The sequence below is a fragment of the Pongo abelii genome, chromosome 17 (genome assembly GCF_028885655.2).
Source record: "Pongo abelii isolate AG06213 chromosome 17, NHGRI_mPonAbe1-v2.0_pri, whole genome shotgun sequence".
Lineage (NCBI taxonomy): Eukaryota > Metazoa > Chordata > Mammalia > Primates > Hominidae > Pongo > Pongo abelii.
In genome coordinates, this window is record NC_072002.2 from 92,006,294 (window position 1) to 92,027,071 (window position 20,778).

The window sequence follows — 20,778 nt, forward strand, 5'->3', positions numbered from 1 at the left end:
TTCTAACCTAACTCGATTTTGTCTTTTTGCTCATTCCTTCATTCATCAGATCCATACTGCGTGCTAGTGTGCACAAGGCCCTGTTCTAGGTGCTGAAGAGCCGCAGTGCACAAGTGCTCGCCTTCTTGGAGTGTGCATTCTAGGGAGGGGAGATGGACATTAAGTAAAATGCAAAAGGTCAAATGCTGAGAAGTCTGCAGAAAAATCAAGCAGAGAAGGGGGCCAGGGGTTCCCAGGGAGGACACAGATTTTAGTGTTAAATAGAATGGACCAGAAAGTCTTCAGTGCAAAGGGGATTTTGAGCAAAGGCCTGAAGGATCTGAGAGAACAAGTCTTGGGGATACTGGGGGGAGAACCGCCCAGGTGGCGGATTTCAGAGGCCCGGAAGTGGAAACCTGCCTGGTGTGTCTGAGGGTGGTGGCAGGAGTGGGTAGAGGGAGCAAGAGAACAGGGTCAGGGGAGCTGACAACAGCTGGTGTGCGAACCACTGCACTGGCGCCTCCCCTGCTGAGTATTTAGAAGAACTTCGATTTTACTCTAGGGGGGATTGGAAGCCATTGAGGGTTTTCAGCAGACAAGTGACTTGCTCAGACTTAAAGAGGGTCATTTTGTCTGTTGTTTTGAGAGCAGCCTAGGAAGGGGCCAGGGTGGAAGCAGTGAGTCAAGTTGGGGGTGGTTTCAGGAGCTTTGAGTGATGGGGGAGTCCTTAGCCTGGAGTGGTGGTTGTGGACGGGAAGCAGGGCTGCTCTGGGTGTATTTTGAAGTTATTATTGAGTGTGAGACGTGACAGAAACCAAAGATAAGGATGACTCCAAGGTTTTTTGCCTGATCCCCTGGAAGGATGGCATTGCCTGATCCCCCGGAAGGATGGCATTGCCTGATCCCCCGGAAGGATGGCATTGCCTGATCCCCCGGAAGGATGGCATTGCCTGATCCCCCGGAAGGATGGCATTGCCTGATCCCCCGGAAGGATGGCATTGCCTGATCCCCCGGAAGGATGGCATTGCCTGATCCCCCGGAAGGATGGCATTGCCTGATCCCCTGGAAGGATGGCATTGCCTGATCCACTGGAAGGATGGCATTGCCTGGGGAGTCCTGCAGGTGGAGCAGTTTGTGAGATGGTCAAGTGCAGTTTTGACATGTTAATTTTGAGATTTAAAGTAGTCACTTGCATATATGCGTCTGGAGTTCTGGGGAGACATTTTGGCTGGAGGGATAGGTTTGGGTAACTTCAATGTTGTTCTTTTTAATCCATAAGATGCCCATACAATATGGAATTATATTTTGATCATTTTTCTCCCACTCTAGGTGAAAGGCCGTTTAAATGTAGTGAATGTGGAAAAGCTTTTAACCAGAAGGGGGCACTGCAGACCCACATGATCAAGCACACAGGTGAAAAACCCCATGCCTGTGCCTTCTGTCCTGCCGCCTTCTCTCAGAAAGGGAATCTTCAGTCTCACGTGCAGCGAGTCCACTCAGAGGTAAACACAGGTTGGGGGCATAAGCAGTATTTCACAGGGGACAGTAGGTATCTTTTGGGTTAATAAACGGACCTGAGAAATTCTTTTCCATTTAAAAAAATGCAGATTGATTTTGTGCCGAGCAGACCCTGTTTTAGAAAATACATATGTGAGAATTTTTTTGGTTTATTACATGTGGAAGAAATATAAACTACTATCTTTTTTGTCTTCTTGCTGACAGCATGGCTTTGGTGAATAAATATTTGAAAATAATCCTAATACCTTTGTTAGTTATAGTCTATCATTCTAAATAATGTATTTCATCCCTTTAGCAAACTTGAAACACAGGCAAGTGTAAGAAATTAAAAGATAAGAAATAAAATTGGGAAAAAAAAGTGTTTTTCTTACTGCTAATACTACAGAGCTCATATGGTACATGTCCATTCCCTCTTGGACAGAGACCTGCTCTGTTCATTTCCTTCCATGCTGCTTGTCCACTCTTTCGACTAAAATGATGATTTCCCATGGTAATTTTCTGGTGTCTACAGAGCATACTGATGTGTAGATCCTCTGCAAGTATTTCTGTAAAGCAGGTCAACCTTTGCTGTAACTAACCATCATGACTTACTGATTTATATTTTAATTGTAGAATACAAAGAAATATTTAAACAACACAAATACTTTTATCATGGATCAGTATATCCTATTAAACGATTTTGCAGAAAGAAAACTATCATATTCTTAAGAGCAAATGTGTATCTCTTAATTTTTTACTTAGAATAATACCTTAACTAACACTGAAGTGAACTTAGAGTTAATACTCACTATCCAAGTTTAATAAAAACAAGTAGAAGCTGTCTTTGATCTTAGATGAACAGAATGTCTAAAATGAAAAAGAGAATCTAAAATGAGAAAAAAACCCTGCACATCTCACGTAGTTTTATGAACAGATTCAGAGTTCCATGTTCAATGAGTTAATCTTTTTAGTATCTAAGACCCAGAGACATTAGGAAGGCATGTCAGTATTAGTGAGGTACTGAGGTTACCTTTAGATTTCGGAAGAATAAATTTGGGCTGTTGTAAGTCATTCTTGTGGTGTTGCCTCTGGGTGAAGATGATTGCATAGGAAGGATCGTCTATTTGTGTAGCACACAGAAATACCTCACTGGAACCTTAGAGGAGCCTTGTGAGGTGCTTGTCAGTACTCCTGAGTTTAGAAAACTCCCCCTATACTAAAGGGCCCAGAGACTTGCCTGTTGCCACTGAGAGGCACACTCGGACCTGTACTAGAATGAGTTGTTCCAGAAAGAGCCTCTAAAGATTGGTTCATAAATATTATCCAATCTTGTAAGAATCTAAATTTGGTTCTTAGAGAGGCACCAGAAACAGAATGGAAGTCTTACTCAAGTTCGGAGGAGGCCAATGAGTTTTCAAGCTAGCCTTCATAGTTCTACAGTAACTAACACTGGGTTTTAGTAATAGAGAAAGAATATTTTAGATATTTTCTCTGTTCACAGCTGTTCTTACTCATTTTACTGGTTTCCATGGTTTCTGGATTTATCATAGTTTTAAAAATTAGTTGTTAGGCCGTGTGTGGTGGCTCACGTCTGTAATCCCAGCACTTTGGGAGGCTGAGGTGGGTGGATCCCCTGAGGTCAGGAGTTCGAGACCAGCCTGGCCAACATGGCAAAACCCCATCTCTACTAAAATACAAAAATTAGCTGGGCACGATGGCAGGCGCCTGTAATCCCAGCTACTTGGGAGGCTGAGGCAGGAGAATCACTTGACCTGGGAGTTAGAGGTTGCAGTGAGCCGAGATCACGCTACTGCACTCCAGCCTGGGCAACAGAGCATCTCAAAAAAAAAAAAAAAAAATTAGTTGTTGATACAGAATATCAAAATTGATGAAAAGTTCATATATCATTATGACCGTCTTTCCTAACCTCTGTGGTTTTGGCCATCTGAAAGCATATTTGGTGTAATATGTATTTATATATAACTGTCTGGCCTTTGCTATTGAACATTGTATTCAACTGTTTAAAAAACCGAGAACATCTTATGCCTGACAGTTTGTTTTTGTTAAATTACAATAATTGAAAAATGTGTTCTCTCACTCTTGAATAATTTCTATTTTATAGAAAAGACTGAAATTTCAATTCATCTTATACTGGCAATATTGTTTAAAGAGTTGGGTCATTGATTCTAGAACTATCTAATTTAAAAGAAAAAAGGTAATGTTGAAGGGTTAGATCATTTCTGTCATTTTGAATGGAATGGTAAATTATGATTTGCCATAATTTAAATGTTTAAATTTAACAATTAATTGTAAAACATCATTTTTTTCTTTTTTATTCTTTAAGGTCAAGAATGGTCCTACCTATAACTGTACAGAATGTAGTTGTGTATTTAAAAGTTTAGGCAGCTTAAACACGCACATCAGCAAGATGCATATGGGCGGGCCACAGAATTCAACAAGCTCCACAGAGACTGCTCATGTTTTAACGGTAAGTTTAGTAATTTGGAAGAACTTCTTTTTAAACTAAAATCTGTCATTTTAAATATGACCTTTACAATTGAATATGTAGTAGCAGAAAGGTGCTATGAACATTTTTTATATGGAGAAAAGGTGCGACTTTTTAAAGAATTAAAGTCAATCTTTTTAAATTTGAGCATAATAATTAGATGACTTTGATTCAGACTGTCATCTGAACCTGTAAAAATAAGACAAACTGTAATCATTAATTTGTGAAATGATCATTTCTACAGTGTTATTGATGATTATTGAATATTCTTTATCTTTAATTATAATTTAAGAATTAATTATCCTTTGTAGGTAATATTTCTCTTTTCTTATGTGACAGTGATAATTTTTCCCAAGTCTTTGGACTTTTGAAACTAAATTATATTTTTCAGTACACGTAGTTAAAAATTGTATATCTCTAAATACATATGCCTACACACAGAGAGGCACAGGTGCGTGCGCACACACACACAGGGACATATACACATTCTTATTTTTTCTGTAGGCATCTTTAGCTCAGTCTCATTTAGTTACTTGTACTGCACTACCCTCTCAACAGATTAATAAATGGTAAAATTTAAGCATCAACTATAAGTATCTTAATAGTAGTAGACATTAAATACAAAAGTGTTGGAAGTTTCAATGTATGCTTATGAATGCAGTTACTTGGTTGTATTATGTCAACAGCTGCCTCCTACCAGTATGGAAAATAAGTCTAATTAATACTTAGTTTTTAAACATTAGGTTTACCTTTAGTGTTTGTTTTTTCTTTTCTTTTTTCATAATATTTGCAGTGTGGGATGGTTCCTCAATATATTCTTGACCAGGTAGAATGTTGTAAAATGAATTATAAAGCTAGAGAATAGTTAGAGTCCAATAATTATGTCTTCAAAATTCTATTTTGGTCTGAATTTTTTTAAATACAATTTTTAACGTGTAAATCAACCGAATATTAGTTTTCATCATTTCCTTTGGCAATATGCAAATCAAAACATAGATGTAGTGAATAATCTAGACTAATAGTCCATCATTTTAAACATTTATATTCTCAATAAAAAAAAATGTAGTTATAGGGATTTAGAAACCTGGAATCTCCCTTGTACTCTTATTTAGGCAGGTAGGAACATTAGAAGTTACATTATATATATTCTTTTTCAGAACTGTCTAGGAATCAGTGTTCAGCTGCCAGGATTGACTCTATGTGTCTCTTACTTTACCTTTCACATTTTGTAACTCTTGGCCTTTTTCAGCCCTAAGGTTTTTTTGTCTGTCACCCAGGCTGGAGTGCAGTGACGTGATTATAGCTCACTGTAACCTTGAACTCCTGGGCTCAAGTAATCCTCCTGTCTCAGCCTCTCGAGTACCTGCCACCATGCTCGAATAATTTTTAAATTTTTCGTAGAGACAAGGTCTCACTATGTTGCCCAAGCTGGTCTCAAACTCCTGGCCTCAAGCGATCCTCCCACCTCAACCTCCCAAAGCCATGGGATTACAAGCATGAGTCACCAGGCCTGGCCTGGAGAGGTCTCCTCAGCTTTATCTTATGACTCTTTTGAATTTTTTTTTTTTTGTAGTAAGATTTTTAATTTCTGAGAGCTCTGCCTTGTGATGATCTGATTGTTTCTTTTTCATGACTTTTTTTTCTTGTTTGATGCACTTTCTCTGAAATCCAATAAACATTTTGTTTTAAAAAGTTTTTTGTGCTCGTTGAGTTACTTGCCTGGGGTCATCTCCCCTTCTCTTTCCTGGGCCTGCCCCATCATCTTTGGTTGCCTGTTTGTGTTTCAGGAAGGGGCAGCGGTAGCTTTTGTGTGAACTGTTAACATGTGGATGGTGCTTGTTGATCCAGGGGTCACCTGGAGTGTGAGTTGCCAGGGAACCAGCCCTTCACGGGACCCTGGTGGCAGAACACAAAAGACTTATACTTAGTCTGGGAATTCAGTGCCACAAAAGGTGCCCTAGTTCTTCCCAGGTCATTTATTCTTTTTTATCTTTTTAGAGATAAAAGATATTTAGAGATCCCTCTCTTTTTTTTGCCTGAAAGTAAGTGCCTGTCTGCCACTTCCTCCGTGGAGGAAGACAAGGGCGTTCATTTTTAGTCCTAATACTTTTTGTTCTTATTTTTTCTAAATTGACACACTTGAATTTCAGAGCAGTTTTTACAGACAGTTTGGGCAGAAAGTACAGAGAGATACCATATACTCTCTTTCTCTCGTGCTCAGTTTCCCCCATTTCTGACATGGTGCATTGGTCGGGTACATTTGTTACAACTGACGAACGAATGTGGATATATTATTATTAGTAACCCAAGTCCGTAGTTTCTGTTGGGGTTCACTCTCAGAGTTGTCCATTCGACGTTTCTGTTGGGGTTCACTCTCAGAGTTGTCCATTCGACGGGTTTTGACAAAGGTAGAGGGTCCTGTCCCCACCCTCACAGTGTAGTACAGGTAGTTTCCCTGTCATCCGGTTTCTTCTGGATGGGACGTTTCGGATTCCTGAGCCCTGCAGGGATGGGACTGGCCCTCTCTCCCATCACAGCCCTTTCCTCTGACTTAGGTTTTCTTGGCTGTCTCCCTGCAGGTTTTCTCGTGCAGTCTCCCTGCAGGAAGAATTTTTCACAAATGTGTTGAATTATTTTAACTGCAGTGGTTTCTTTCCTACTTTTTAAATTTGTATAACTTGATATTTTAAAAATTCCTTCACTTCAATTTTATGGGCTAATAGGAAGGTGAGGGTTCGTGTGCTCAATCTGCCACCTTGAGTCTCTATGCTCACTTGAAAAAACTGTACAAAATTGCATTAGAACAATTTATTGAGTATGTTAAGAGCCAATATCGTGCCAAACACAAGAATCAGTGAGGCATTGTATTTAAAATTTATGTTTAGGATACTCTTAGATTTTAACACCTTTAAGGAGGGTATTGCCTGTTTTTTTTTTTAAATTTTCCTTTTTAAATTGAAGAGCAAAATTGTACTTTTAATGAAAATGTTTCTGTGTTTCAGGCCACACTCTTTCAGACGTTACCTCTTCAACAGACGGAAGCCCAAGCCACGTCGGCCTCAGGCCAGCCGAGCTCCCAGGCGGTGAGCGACGTCATCCAGCAGCTCCTGGAGCTCTCAGAGCCGGCGCCGGTGGAGTCGGGGCAGTCCCCGCAGCCTGGGCAGCAGCTGAGCATCACAGTGGGCATCAACCAGGACATTTTACAGGTGAAGCACGCTTCCCTGCGGTGTGAGGCTTACGCGCTCTTGCTGGGTCAGAAACCAGGGATGATAATTGAGAAATAAATCTGCAGGGCTTGTCAAAGTCAGGGTATCCTCATGAAAAATGTGCCTGAACCGAAAGAAATTAATATGCCTACTTAATTGCTCATGGACGGCGCGACATTTAAATGATTTATTCATCTATACATTAAAAAAAAAATCACAAACTTGTATTTTTTTTCCGTAAGTGAACTTACTTGAAAAGAACAGGCTTTTCAGAAGTTGTTATGTCTATTTATGTTGACAGAGGTGGAAAAAGTGTTTTATTCTTTCTTGAGGTTCTGGTTTATGATTTGGAGACAGTCATGGGTGTTGACAATTCGGAGAGCGTTCATACTGCCTGGCCTTCTCTCGTGGGTGTGTGGGCAGCACCTGCACGTGTGGGAGAGGAGGGGGGCAGGAGCGCAGAGCCCCCAGCCTTCTAGTCCACTGCGACTTCACGCTACCTCTTCACTCCTCCTGTGTCTCTGTTACTTGTTTAACCTTCCTCCTGTACCTTCATGGGGAAGAGCTGGCCAGGGGTATGAGGAATCTCAGGGTGTCATTCTACAGCCGATACGTGAACGTTAAACCCAGTGTAACTCAAAAGCCTTAAAATAGGGATTCCCAAATCTATTTAGAGACAACCAAAGTTGTGTGAGGTAAGATTTCTGAAAGTCAAATAAATTTTAATTCCCTTTAATTTAGAAATGTAAATGCTTATATTATTTTGGGTGGGGGCAAGATGTCATATATCAGAAAGGACGTTACAGCCTCAAAGGGTTGGAAGCCTCACTTATAAGTGATGACTTGGAATTGTAGATTCTTATTTCTTGGAGTGGAATTAGAATTCTCTAGGTAAAGCTTTTGATTGATTTTGGTAGGCAGATTTGGGCCATCGTTACCTTCTAACCTTTTAGTTTTGTTCTGTCTTAGCAAGCCTTAGAAAACAGTGGGCTGTCTTCAATTCCAGCTGCAGCACATCCTAATGACTCCTGCCATGCCAAGACCTCCGCACCACACGCTCAAAACCCAGACGTTTCCAGCGTTTCAAATGAGCAGACGGACCCCACAGACGCAGAGCAAGAAAAAGAACAGGAAAGCCCGGAGAAACTGGATAAAAAAGAAAAAAAAATGATAAAGAAGAAATCGCCATTTCTACCTGGTAATTTTGCTACACTTTAAAGTTTAGACATTTGGGATAGCGTATTGCTGGGTTTTAAGAAATATGCCCTTCTTTTTTCCTCTGAAGGTGATAGGTCATGTTTGTTGAATGTTTTGTAGCTAGCTGTAGTTGGGTGGTATTTAAAATTAAAAAGAATGACAGCCATAAAATGCCTGAAACTTATCTCTTTTCCTTAACCTGGCTTCTTTCCTGTATTCAGTTTCTCTGACTCCTCGCCAGGGCTTGAAAGCTTGTTGTCTCCGGCTGTTCTCTTGAAAGCTTGTTGTCTCCGGCTGTTCTCTTGAAAGCTTGTCGTCTCCGACTGTTCTCTTGAAAGCTTGTCGTCTCCGGCTGTTCTCTTGAAAGCTTGTCGTCTCCGACTGTTCTCTTGAAAGCTTGTCGTCTCCGACTGTTCTCTCTCTGCCCTACTTAGGTGCCTCCTCTCCACTCAGATCCATGGCTTTGCTTCAGTTCTTCTCGCCCTTGGTTCTTCTGGCATCCAGCCATGTGATTCTAGTAGCCTCTGACTAGTCCTTTCCTCTTCATCATCAAAGGACCCCTGCAGCACAGCTCCCTCCTCCACGCCTCACCATTTCCCATTATACCCAAGATCCATTTCTCAGCTCCTGAGTATCCTATCACCTGTCCAGCCTGCATTTCCATCCACCCTCCCTCTGTGCTTCTCGGCACAAACTTATTAGACATCATACTGAAACTGGATTCCTGCTGTTTCTAGGCGTCCCTGTGTTTCTGCACATCATGCTTTCTGCAGGCTTTCTGCAGCAGGGATGCCTTCCTTCTCCCTCTTCCTCTGGTCTCTGTCAAATCTTGGCCATCATTCAAGCATCTTCAGTGCTCCTCCTCGTGGACGGACTCTGAGGGGTGCTTTTCCTTGTCCTGCCTCCCACAGCATTTAGAGTGTTTAGGATTCCTGCATTCTCTCATGTTAATTGTGCACAGATGCAGTCTAATATCCCTTCTAGGTAATAAGCTCTTTCTGGCCGGGAATACAGCCTTTTCATTTCTGAACACCCCACAGTGCTCAATATGGCTCTTTCTACAGGAGCAAGAATTTACTGCATCTTTCTTGAAAAAGACAGATTCCTGTGTTTTTGGCAAAACTGTTCCTGTAAAAACCTTTCCCAGTTGTCTTGGGGAACAAGTGCATTCTTGCTACAAAGCATGGAATAACATTGCCATTTCTGTTAACACTTCTTTCCTAGAATACATTTTCTCATGTATAACATGATTGTGAAGTTCTTGTTTCTCAAACCACACAAGTCAGGCTCTTCTTCCTCTTGATCTGGCCTTCTTCTCCCCAAGTGAAAGACAGGATGCTGGAATCTAAGCAGTTTCTCCCGCACAGTTTCCTGGTATCTGGCAGGGCAAGAAAGGAAAACAGGAGCCATTTCCATGTATTTTGATTAGCTGTGTGGTAGTCTTCCAGGTTACAGGTGTGTTATGTGTTCCTGATAATCTGATGCAGATTTATTACCTGTGTGCACGTGCCCGCCTGAGCCCCACGGGCCACTGTCTCTAGTTATTGTGCTAAATCAGATGCTTTCACATGGGCAGCAAGCCACTGAGGAGCCATGTCAGACCTTCTCTTCCTGAGAGTACCACATAGCCATGGTCTTTAGACCGAGAAGGTGAGCACCACCCCGTGCTGCTCCTTCCAGACCCTCACCCGCATGTGCTGGAAGCAGCTTTCTCCCTGCACCAAGTACTCGCCGGGGAATTCCACATGGAATTGCAGGAAACCTTCCTGGACGGTATTCTAGCTTGGGGTGCTGTGTTTACAGCGTTGGTAACAATTAGGTAATTTTTGGACTACTTAATCAAATACACATGTAGAGTACTGAGCAAGTGCATGCAGTTCTAATAATTTCCCGTTACATTCGTGGGATCCCTAGTACAAGTTGGAGCCAGTGCTTTTTTTTTTTTTTAAGTGACCTCTCTAATATGGTGATGAGAAAACCACTGGGGACTTTTATTTTTTTTGAGACTGGGTCTTGCTGTGTTGTCCAGGCTAGAGTACAGTGGTGCAATTATAGCTCACTGTAGCCTTAACTCCTGGGCTCAAGCAATCCTCCTGCCTCGACCTCCTGAGTAGCTGGGACTGCAGGCATGTGCCACCACATATGGCTAGTGAAAAACACTTTTTTTTTGTAGAGCTGAGGTCTTGCTATGTTACCCAGGCTGGTCTTAAACTCCTGGCCTCAAGTGATCCTCTTGTCCCAGCCTCCCAAAATGCTGGGATTATAGGCATGAGCTACCACACTTAGCCTGGGGACATGTTTCTATATAAAGATGTTCCTTTTAATTAAAACTTTTCAATCACCAGTGCACTTTTAACATAGTGATTATATCTGAAAATACCTCTCCAAGGATGGAATATCCTTTGATATCTTAGAAAGACTATGAGGAAAACTATTCTTGTCTCGTAAGTCATAACATTAATTGCTTATAACTAACCTTCATTATGTTCCTAAGTTAAGCATACTCCACCATGTAAAATTATTGCTTTTGATTTATTCACTTTTATCAGAGTGAATGTTTTCGGCAGGATTTGCTTGGTTTGAAGAAGTTATATTAAAAATTTAACAAATGCTTTTATAGTTATCATGCAACTTGTGACACATAAATCATTGTGAATTTTTAGTAAAGTTTGAAATTTATGACCAGGCCTAGTGGCTCATGCCTGTAATCCCAGCACTTTGGGAGGCCGAGGCGGGTGGATCACGAGGTCAGGAGTTTGAGACCAGCCTGGCCAACATAGTGAAACCCTGTCTCTATTAAAAATACAAAAAATTAGCTGGGTGTGGTAGCGGGCACCTGTAATCCCAGCTACTCAGGAGGCTGAGGCAGGATAATCGCTTGAACCCGGGAAGCGGAGTTTGCAGTGAGCCGAGATCATGCCACTGGACTCCAGCCCCGGCGACAGTGTGAGACTCCATCTCAAAAAAAAAAAAAAAAAAAAAGAAATTTATCGTGGTGAAATATTGGCTATCTAGAAATCATAGTGAATGGTGTTTTGGAAAGCTGATGATTGACTCCTTTAAGGATGAAAATGGTATGGTATAGTGAAACTATTGTGTATGGAAACTTTTCTAAAAGTCGTTGCATACTTTACCTTCTTATATCAGAGTGTGGTCTTGTTAACTTAGCCACTTCTTGATGACCTGGGGTCATTGCTGTGAACTTCGGTGTACTCTACTGGGCTGTAATTGGCTGGCATCCTACTATCCTGTTTCAGTCCATGGGCTCCAGGATGGTGTGGCTCTTAGACTCATCTGCTTTTTGAAATTGTTATCTCTGCGAGTGTGCTTTTTAAACATTCCCTGTAACAAACCTTCTCCCACGTTCTTCTTTTGTTGTTTGTGGTCTGCCAAGTTCTTACAGCTCAGATAAATTTGATTTTTATAATTGCATAAAAGCTAAGTGCAGGTAGCCCTTCTCCTCCTTGGGGTCTGCATCCATGAGTGCAACCGACCTCATATCAGAAAATCCTCAGTAAGTGTACTGAAGTAAGCCCAAAGCAGTGTTAAAAATACTAGTGTGAATGGCACACAAAAATTGCTTTTTTTCCCCTTAAATTATTAACTGGAATTCTCATTGTGAAGTAGACCCAGGGAGATGCAGTCCTTAGAGTTCCCTCCCTGGAAGAGTACCTTTAAATAATTCTTATAAAACTTTAGCCTCAGGCTGCTGAAGCACTTGACAAAAGTCCTAAATCATTCCTGGGGCAGCGTGCGAGGAGGGCAGGTTTCCTTGGTGAAGATGCTTAGTGCATCCTGGGCTGCATCTGAGATGCACTGTTCTCAGTGTCGCTATGTAACCACATAAGCCAGTACTGTTTGTGCATCTGCCAGGACAGAGATTTGTTTTCAAGGTTCTGGGAACCACATGGGGGCAATGCGCTTATAAACAGGAGCAAGAAATCCCACAGTCCCTCTGAACCTCCCTGAGGTTCTCAACTTTGAAGGACAAAACCCGTTTCTGTGCACTTGGATCTGGATATTCAGCTGCTCCTGCGAGATAGTAACCAGCACTCATTCTCTGTTCTCTGTACCTTCACTCATTCCACTGCCTGTGACTGACAGAAGGGAGGCAAAGTAACTCCTCCGCAGCATCTGCCTTTCTCAGCAGCAGACTGGTTGTTTTCTTCTGCTGGTCAGAGCAATTCTTCAACAACTGCATGAGCAGAGGCATGAACATCTATCGTAAAATGGGGATACCTGTGTCTTAGGCTTGGCTGTAAACTGCTTGATAAAAGGAATGAGTTCTTGGGGGTCTCTTCCTTCATAGTCTTTGAGCACATGTCTGAGAAGACAAGAGGAACAGAAGGGCTTCTTCCTCCAGGCAAGTAATCATGCAATGAGGAAGAACATGGGAACTCTGCTTCTGAGCATATCCTTCTGTAAGGCACAGCTGAGGGCCGATGAGAATATCTGTAAACAGTTCAGAGCCTCCGAACAGCCACGCCATTCCCCAGGCTGCTTGCTGCTCTGGCAAGTCCAGCAGCATGGTTGAAGCAGTCTGTTGTAGATGCCTGCCTTTCTTCCCCTGCGGTCAGCATCAGTGTTCCTAACAGAAGTTTAAACTGTTCCATCAGTGGAGTCCACAGATTCCTCAATTAATGCTTGCTTCCTTTTTGATGGGTGTTTGCTATCAATAATCGGTACTCCGGCTGTCTCGTAAACAAATAGTTGATTATTGTTCTTCAGTAAGGACTGCTATCCATTCTCAGTGGAGAAAGCCCTGATAAGTCTTCTATTCTATTCAGAATATCCTCAGTGAAAGGATTCATTGTTTCTTGAGACATCTGACAAATCTAAAGAACTGCTAAGCAGTTCCGCTGCTCGCTTTTGTGCTACAGTGTTGCAGACCCCCTGTGATCTAAGAAAGCCATTAATACCCATGGCATGTGTTGAGGTTCAGCTGTAAAGAACTTTTCTGTCTGACAAGTTCCGAAAAACTCATGTCACAGATACATGCTGATAAGAGCTAACTCCTGACATTACCAACGGCTGTGTCATATTTGCAGAGCACCAGCCATTGAACCAGCACCTGAGAAGGGGGCACCATGAGATCCTGGAAGAGCTTCTGCCAATTTCTATAGCAAGCTTGCTGCTCCTGCAGCTTTCATAAACCGTGTAGCCTACCAGTGCTGTGGTGTCGAAATATAAACTGCGCAGGAGCCAGCAGTAACTGGTGAGGCTTGAGCTAGCTGGTCCAACAGTAACTTCTGTTGTTTTTTATAGTTGACAAACATGGCTTCATCGTTACTCTCATTTTCAAAGATAGGGTCTTCATCATAAGTTCCTTTGTGACAACTAACATGATTGCCGCTGCGCCAGCTTTCTGCTGATCTGAGAGCACTCTAAGATGTTTCAAAATCTGAACATAATCACAGCAAAAGCCAGTATCTTAGAGGAGGTCCTGTCATCAAGAGCTGGTCACCGCAGCATCAGTGCCACTCTTGTTTCAGCAGCTCCTAGTGCCTCTTGAGCATTCTTGATATCCCCATTCTTAATTCACGTAGTCCAGGTAACTATCAGTGACTGTCTCTTTCCTGTGACCAGCTGAGAAAACCTGGCCAGGAAATCAACATCGTCTTCGTGGTCAATGCTGAAAAACCCAGCAGACTGTAGTACTTGTTAAAAAGATTCTACTGGCTGGGCGTGGTGGCTCACAACTGTAATCCCTGCACTTTGGGAGGCTGAGGTGGGTGGATCTCCTGAGGTCAGGAGTTCGAGACCAGCCTGACCAACATGGTGAAGCCTGTCTCTACTAAAAATACAAAAATTAGCTGGGCATGATGATGCGCACCTGTAATCCCACCTACTCAGGAAGCTGAGGAAGGAGAATGGCTTGAACCCAGGAGGCAGAGGTTGCAGTGAGCCGAGATCATACCACTGCACTCCAGCCTAGGTGACAGAGTGAGACTCCGTGTCTAAATAAATAAATAAATAAATAAATAAATAAATAAAAAGATTCTACTAGCTCCATTTCATCAGCAGGGTCCGTTCCTCGATTTACAGTTTCAGATATCCAGCAGCATGCTTCTGTTAACCCAGTCCTAGCAGCATATCTATAAACCTATCACTGGTTGAGGGCCAGGTTTATGTAAGAGGCTGTATTAGTCTGTTCTCGTGCTTGTAATAAAGACATACCAGAGACTGGGTAGTTTATAAAGGAAAGAGGTTTAATTGACTCATAGTTCCACATGGCTGGGGAGGCCTCACAATGACAGCAGAAGGTGAATAAGGAGCAAAGTCACATCTTACATGGCTACAGGCAAGAGAGGCATGTACAGGGCAACTGCCCTTTATAAAACCATCCGACACAGTGAGACTTATTCACTCTCAAGAGAACAGCACAGGAGAAACCCACCCACATGATTCAGTTACCTCCCACCAGGTCCCTCCCACGACACGTGGGGATTATTGGCATTCACGGTGAGATTTGGGTGGGGACACAGAGCCAAACCATATCAGAGGCTTTTGTGTGAAGCCCCTAGACCCAGCACTGACGTGTCACTTCTGATTTGTATAATGATTATTTGGTAAGATTTGCTGCCGTGGTTCCACCAGGTTTGAATGCACTGTTCCCAGTGTTCTAGTAGGTCTGCTATTGCGAGAGTGTTTAGAAAAAAAAACAAACATAAAAAACAAACGCCAGGCGCGGTGGCTCACACCTGTAATCTGGCACTTTGGGAGGCCGAGGCAGGTGGTTCACAAGATCAGGAGATCGAGACCATCCTGGCTAACATGGTGTAACCCTGTCTCTACAAAAAAATTAGCCGAGTGTGGTGGCGGGTGCCTGTAGTCCCAGCTACTCAGGAGGCTGAGGCAGGAGAATGACATGAACCCAGGAGGCGGAGCTTGCAGTGAGCCGAGATTGTGCCACTGCACTCCAGCCTGGGCGATAGAGCGAGACTCCATCTCAAAAAACAAACAAACAAACACTTAGGCTGTGCAGTGAGATATTCTGTAACAAAAGTCAAGAAGGTGACTCAAGCTGTTGTATTTCATGTAAAGGTCTCCTGTGGCTGAAGAGTCTGCATTTGTGCGTGACGCTGAGATATGAGTCCTTCTGTAATTAGATGTTGGACAGTAGTTACTTCTGAATATTTGATGTTCTGGTCCTTGAAAGACTTTGTGTCACACTGACTGTCATCTGGGCTAGAACTTCTGTATGTACCTGTCAGGCGTCTGGGGGAATCTTTTGATGTTCCCAGCAGGCCAGGTCCTTTGCTGGAACCAGCATTTGGATTTTGCCCCAAAAGAGCAGGCTTATCCATCCCAGGTGCTCTACTTGGAGTTTTCTGATTACAGTAGGTGCTCTCCGATCCCACAGAAGAACCCACAGATGTTTTTCTGGTCACTCCATTCCCCCTGCCTGCCTACCCTACCCATGTCTGGCCAGTGGTCTTCCTCTTTGGTCATCCTCGTCCTCCTGATAGCCCAGCTAATGCTGGAGATAAAGCTGGCTAGATGGCCCATGGCACCTTCCCTTGCATGGGAGCTAATTGAAGACTGAAGAGAACATGTGTAGGCTTTTTTCCTCTCCTGCCAAGAAACTTTCTGCAGCATGTAAGGCTTTCTGTAATTTAGCTCTGCCTGCACTTCTGACTCTTGCTAGTCCCACCAGACATCTTGTACCCCAGCCATATTGAACTGGACGTTTCTGGGACTCACCTTCACACCTGGCTTTTGCTGCTGCTTTTATCTGATAAATATACCTCAGGCCATGTCCTTCTTGGCAAATATCTGCCTTCGAAGCTCACCCGCAGGGCCACCTTATTTCTGCAGAAGTTTCTGAGCCTCCTCCTATGGAAGTAATCAGCCTTGTCTTTGCATTCCTGGTGTGCATCCATGCACACATCTGTCTTGGCACCTCTGATGCTCTGCCATACATACTTGGTTACACTGCCCTACCTGCTTCTCCCCTAGACCACAGTCCTTTCCAGGGCAGATACCTTTTGATGCCTGGCATGGTGCTTGGCATTTGTCATGCTGTGCTTGAAGTAGCACTGGGAAGACAGACCTCCTTGAGAAAACTGCACTTAGGCGCTAGGATCGCATGGACCTCACTGGCCATCTGGTCCTGGGCAAGTCAGTTAAGATGTCAACTTCTCATCTGTGAGGTGGGACTAAGGATAGAATAAATGGAAGAGAAGCGAATGGGAGGATCCATGTAAAGTAGATAGCATGGTGGTAGCTGACCAATAATAAGTGCTTAATGAATATATATGTTTTTAAATTATTTTTAAATAGGTGAAACATGCTCATGCCACACAATTCAAAAGACAGTGGTGTACACAGAACTTCTGTGAGGGGTCTTCTGCCACCCCTCCCCAGGGAAGCACACCACTACTGTCTTTTGTGTCTTTTAAACAAGCACAGGCATCTGTGTGATTGTTTTCTAGGAGGATGAGTGACTTCCTGCTAGAAGTATAATATAATGTGATGTTATTTTTTAGGTTACTTTTTTCCACTTGATATCTTATTTTTCAAAATGCTTGAATAGTGTTTCATTTTATGAATGTATCATAATTTAACCAATCTGCAGCCATTTGCTAACATGAATGATGCTGCAGTGGCCGTGTGTGTAGCTGCATCATTTCACACATGTACGTTTATCTGTAAGGACATTTCAGTTTTAAAATAATTTCAGTCTTAGCGGAAACGTTTCAAAACAATACAAGGAATTCCCGTATACCCTTCATCCATATTCCCCCAAATGTTAACATTTTACTACATTTGATTTTGCTGTTTAGCTATTTTTTTCCTGAATTTTCTGAGAGTGACTTGTAGATATAAGGCCCTTGTAACTGTAAATACTTTAGTGTGTATTTCCTAAAATCGAGGACATCCTTGTACATAATCATAGTAAAATCATCAATATCAGGAAATTAAAATTGACCCAGTACTATTTATTGTCCACTGTACCCAACCTTATTGAAATTGTATCGTTGGTGTCAGTAACGTACTTGATAACAAATGAAAAGGATTTTGTAAACAGTTACACTTTCCTTTTGGTAAGAAGGAATAAGTTTTGATAAACAGTTATACTTTCATGTAGTCATGTAGATTTACCCAATTATTGGAGCACCTGTTTCCTCACAGCCTTTTCAAGAAATTATCAAAATTTGGGGTTTTTTTAACTCATCCAATGGGTTAGAAAATGGTTCTTATTGTACGTTTAATTTGCATTTTTCTTACAGAGAGTAAAGTTGAAAGCTTTTCAAAAGAGTACCTATATTTTCCTATAAGACTAATTCTTGACTTCTTTTGTCCATATTGTATTAAAGATGATAGTATTTTGTGAGCTATATTTGTAGGATACAGTTTACTCCTAGACAACACAAATTTGAACTGCAAAGGTCCACTTAGATGCAGGTTTTATCCTGCCTCTGCCACCCCGAGAGAGCAAGACCCCCCACTTCCTCAGCCTACTCAACATGTAGACAAAGAGAGGAAAACCACTTCCACTTAATGAATAGGAGATATATTTTCTCTTCTTTATGCTTTTCTTAATATCATTTTTTCTCTAGCTTTATTGTAAGATTATAGTATATAATACATGTACAAAATATGTGTTAACTGTTGATGTTACTGGCAAGTCTTCTGGTCAACAGGTGGCTTTTTATAGTTAAGTTTTTGGGGTATCTTATAGGCAGATTTTTAACTGCATCGGGGGTCAGTGCCTCTAACCTCCGAGTTGTTCAAGGGTCAGTTGTACATTTTTTTCTAATTTGTTTGCCTTTTTGAGCTGAAAAACTTTTTTAACTGGGGAGATATTTATATATATGTATAGCTAAGTTTGTCAATGTTTAATGACTTTGGGCTTGGGTGATATTTAGACTTCATCACTGACATTATGGAAAGATAACCTCTTCTCTTATATCTGACTTTTATAATTTAATAGGTTTTTTTTTTGAGACAGGGTCTCACTCTGTTGCCCAGGCTGCAGTGCAGTGTCACGATCATAGCTCACTGCAGCCTTGACCTCCCAGGCTCAAGTGATCCTCCTGCCTCAGCCTCCTGAGTAGTTAGGACTATAGGTGTGCACCACCACACGTGGCTAATTTTGTTATTTTTATTTTTGTAGAGACAGAGTCTTGCTATGTTGCCCAGGCTGGTCTTGAACTCCTGGCCTGGAGCAGTCCTCCTGCCTTGGCTTCCCAAAGTGCTGGTATTAACAGTCATGAGCCACTGTGCTTGGCCATAATTTAATGTTTTAAACTAAATCTTTGATTTAATTTTTTTTTTCAGGTGGCCACCCAGATGTGCAAACATCATTTGTTAAATAAGTCATGTTTTCCCAATTGAAATGTAATGCCACCTTGATCACACTCCCAAATCTATATATGTCTTTTCTGGACTGTTCTACTCCACTAATCTGTCTTTTTATACAAGTATTCTGAGTGTACTTTGATAACTAGAAAGCCAGTCTTCTCTTGATACTCCTTTTTAAAAGTGTATTCTTCACTATTTTCACATATTTATTTTTCAGATGCACTTTAGAATCTTCTGCTAAAGTTCCAAAAACTTTAGTTCCAAAAAACAATCTTGTTGGTATTTGTATACAGATGATAAATTAAACCAGGGAGAATTGATGTCTTTGTAACTTACAGTCTTTGTCCGAAAGAATAGGGTATGCATTTCCATTAATTTATCTTTTTTTTTTTTTCTTTTTGAAAAGTATCTCAGTAATGTTTTGAAATTTTCTTCTGGGTTTTTTTTTTTTTTTTTTTTGTAAATAGGAAGGATATTGATTTTCTTGTATTAAAACTTGGGTATCTTTCTGAGTTCTAGGTTTGTTAGATTATATGGTAATATCATTTGAAAATAATGACTGACGCTTCATTTCTAGTGTATACTGTATATTTCTTTATCTTGACTAATGTCATTGACTAGTATCTCTAGATCACTATAAATTAATGACAGTGATAGTGGACTTTTCTCCCTGACTTTAATATATTTTTCTATTAAGTTGAATGTTATATTGAGATATGTTTTATTCACCTTTTCCTGTTTTTAGACCTTTTTTAAGACTAGATGTTGAGTTTTAGCAAATGCCTTTTCATGTTGAAGATGAGTATATATCCTTTACTTTTCTATATTTACATATATATACATATATATATACATATATATGTATATATATACACATACACATACATATATATATATAAACTTATTGAGATGGAGTTTCGCTCTTGTTGCCCAGGCTGGAGTGCAATGGTGCAGTCTTGGCTCACCATAACCTCTGCCTCCCGGGTTCAAGTGATTCTCCTGCCTCAGCCTCCTGAGTAGCTGGGATTACAGGCATGCACCACCACGCCCAGCAAATTTTGTATTTTTAGTAGAGACGGGGTTTCTCCATATTGGTCAGGCTGGTTTCGAACTGCTAACTTTAGGTGATCCGCCCGCCTCGGCCTCCCAAAGTGCTGTGATTACAGGCGTGAGCCACCGCACCTGGACTTACTATTTGAAGAGGAAAGCTACTACCCAACTCCAGGAAAGCTTGCCATGTGGGATTGCAGATCTAGCTTTCCAGATCTTTCCATTTGTCAGAGTTGGAAATCTGGATTCCATTTTCTTTTTTAACATTGTGTGGGTGAAACAAAACATATGCAGGCCAGATTTGCAGACAGCCTCAGGACTTCCAGTTCGTAGTCGCTGTTCTAGTCTATTCACAGATATTAGAACCTGGTGGCAGATTTAGATTATGTCATCCTGTATAACTTGAGATACAGTTTTATTTTGGTTTGGAAAAAAATCTGATTTCTGAGGAATGGTGTCCTAATTTTCACTAGTAGATATTATAGTCTCTCATACCCTTTTATACCTTGCATTTTTGATTTGTCATGATAAAGCCTTTAGGTAATTATGCACATTTGTGAATTAATTTTTACCTGTTAATTTTAAGCAGTCTTAAATTTTAGATGTCTTTATGCACTATCACCACAAAACAAATGTCTCACCTTTTAAAACCAGTTCCCTTATTTCCTTCTCCATTTTTACCCCCGTGATTTGTGTCTGCGCCTTTCTTTGTTTTTATTTACATTCTGTCACTGTGTTTAAAAAAGATATTATTTTTCATTCTTTTTTTCTACCTTTCTTTCCTTTTTTTCTTTTTGAGACAGGGTCTGGCTCTGTTGCCCAGGCTGGAGTGCGGAGGCACAATCATAGCCCACTGCAACTCTTACGTCCTGGGCTCAAGCCATCCTTCCACCTCAGCCTCCTGAGTAGCTGGGACCACAGGCATGCACCACCACACCCGGCTAATTGTTTTAAAATTTTTTCTCTAGAGACGGAATTTTGCCATGTTGCCCAGGCTGATCTCAAACTACTGAGCTCAAGCTATCTGTCCACCTT

The 20,778-nt window shown here is 41.5% G+C and overlaps 1 protein-coding gene across 9 annotated transcripts in view; it reads left to right on the forward strand.

Annotated features, from left to right (window-relative positions):
• Positions 1-20,778, forward strand: part of ZNF236 (zinc finger protein 236) — a 150,706-nt gene that overhangs the window by 51,677 nt on the left and 78,251 nt on the right. For all 9 annotated transcript variants that reach the window (XM_024236089.3, XM_063716964.1, XM_054538108.2 and 6 more), the window contains 4 exons: positions 1,309-1,481; positions 3,821-3,964; positions 6,985-7,188; positions 8,158-8,386. In XM_024236089.3, coding sequence (XP_024091857.2) covers positions 1,309-1,481; positions 3,821-3,964; positions 6,985-7,188; positions 8,158-8,386 — 750 coding nt within the window. The remainder of the gene's footprint in view (positions 1-1,308; positions 1,482-3,820; positions 3,965-6,984; positions 7,189-8,157; positions 8,387-20,778) is intronic.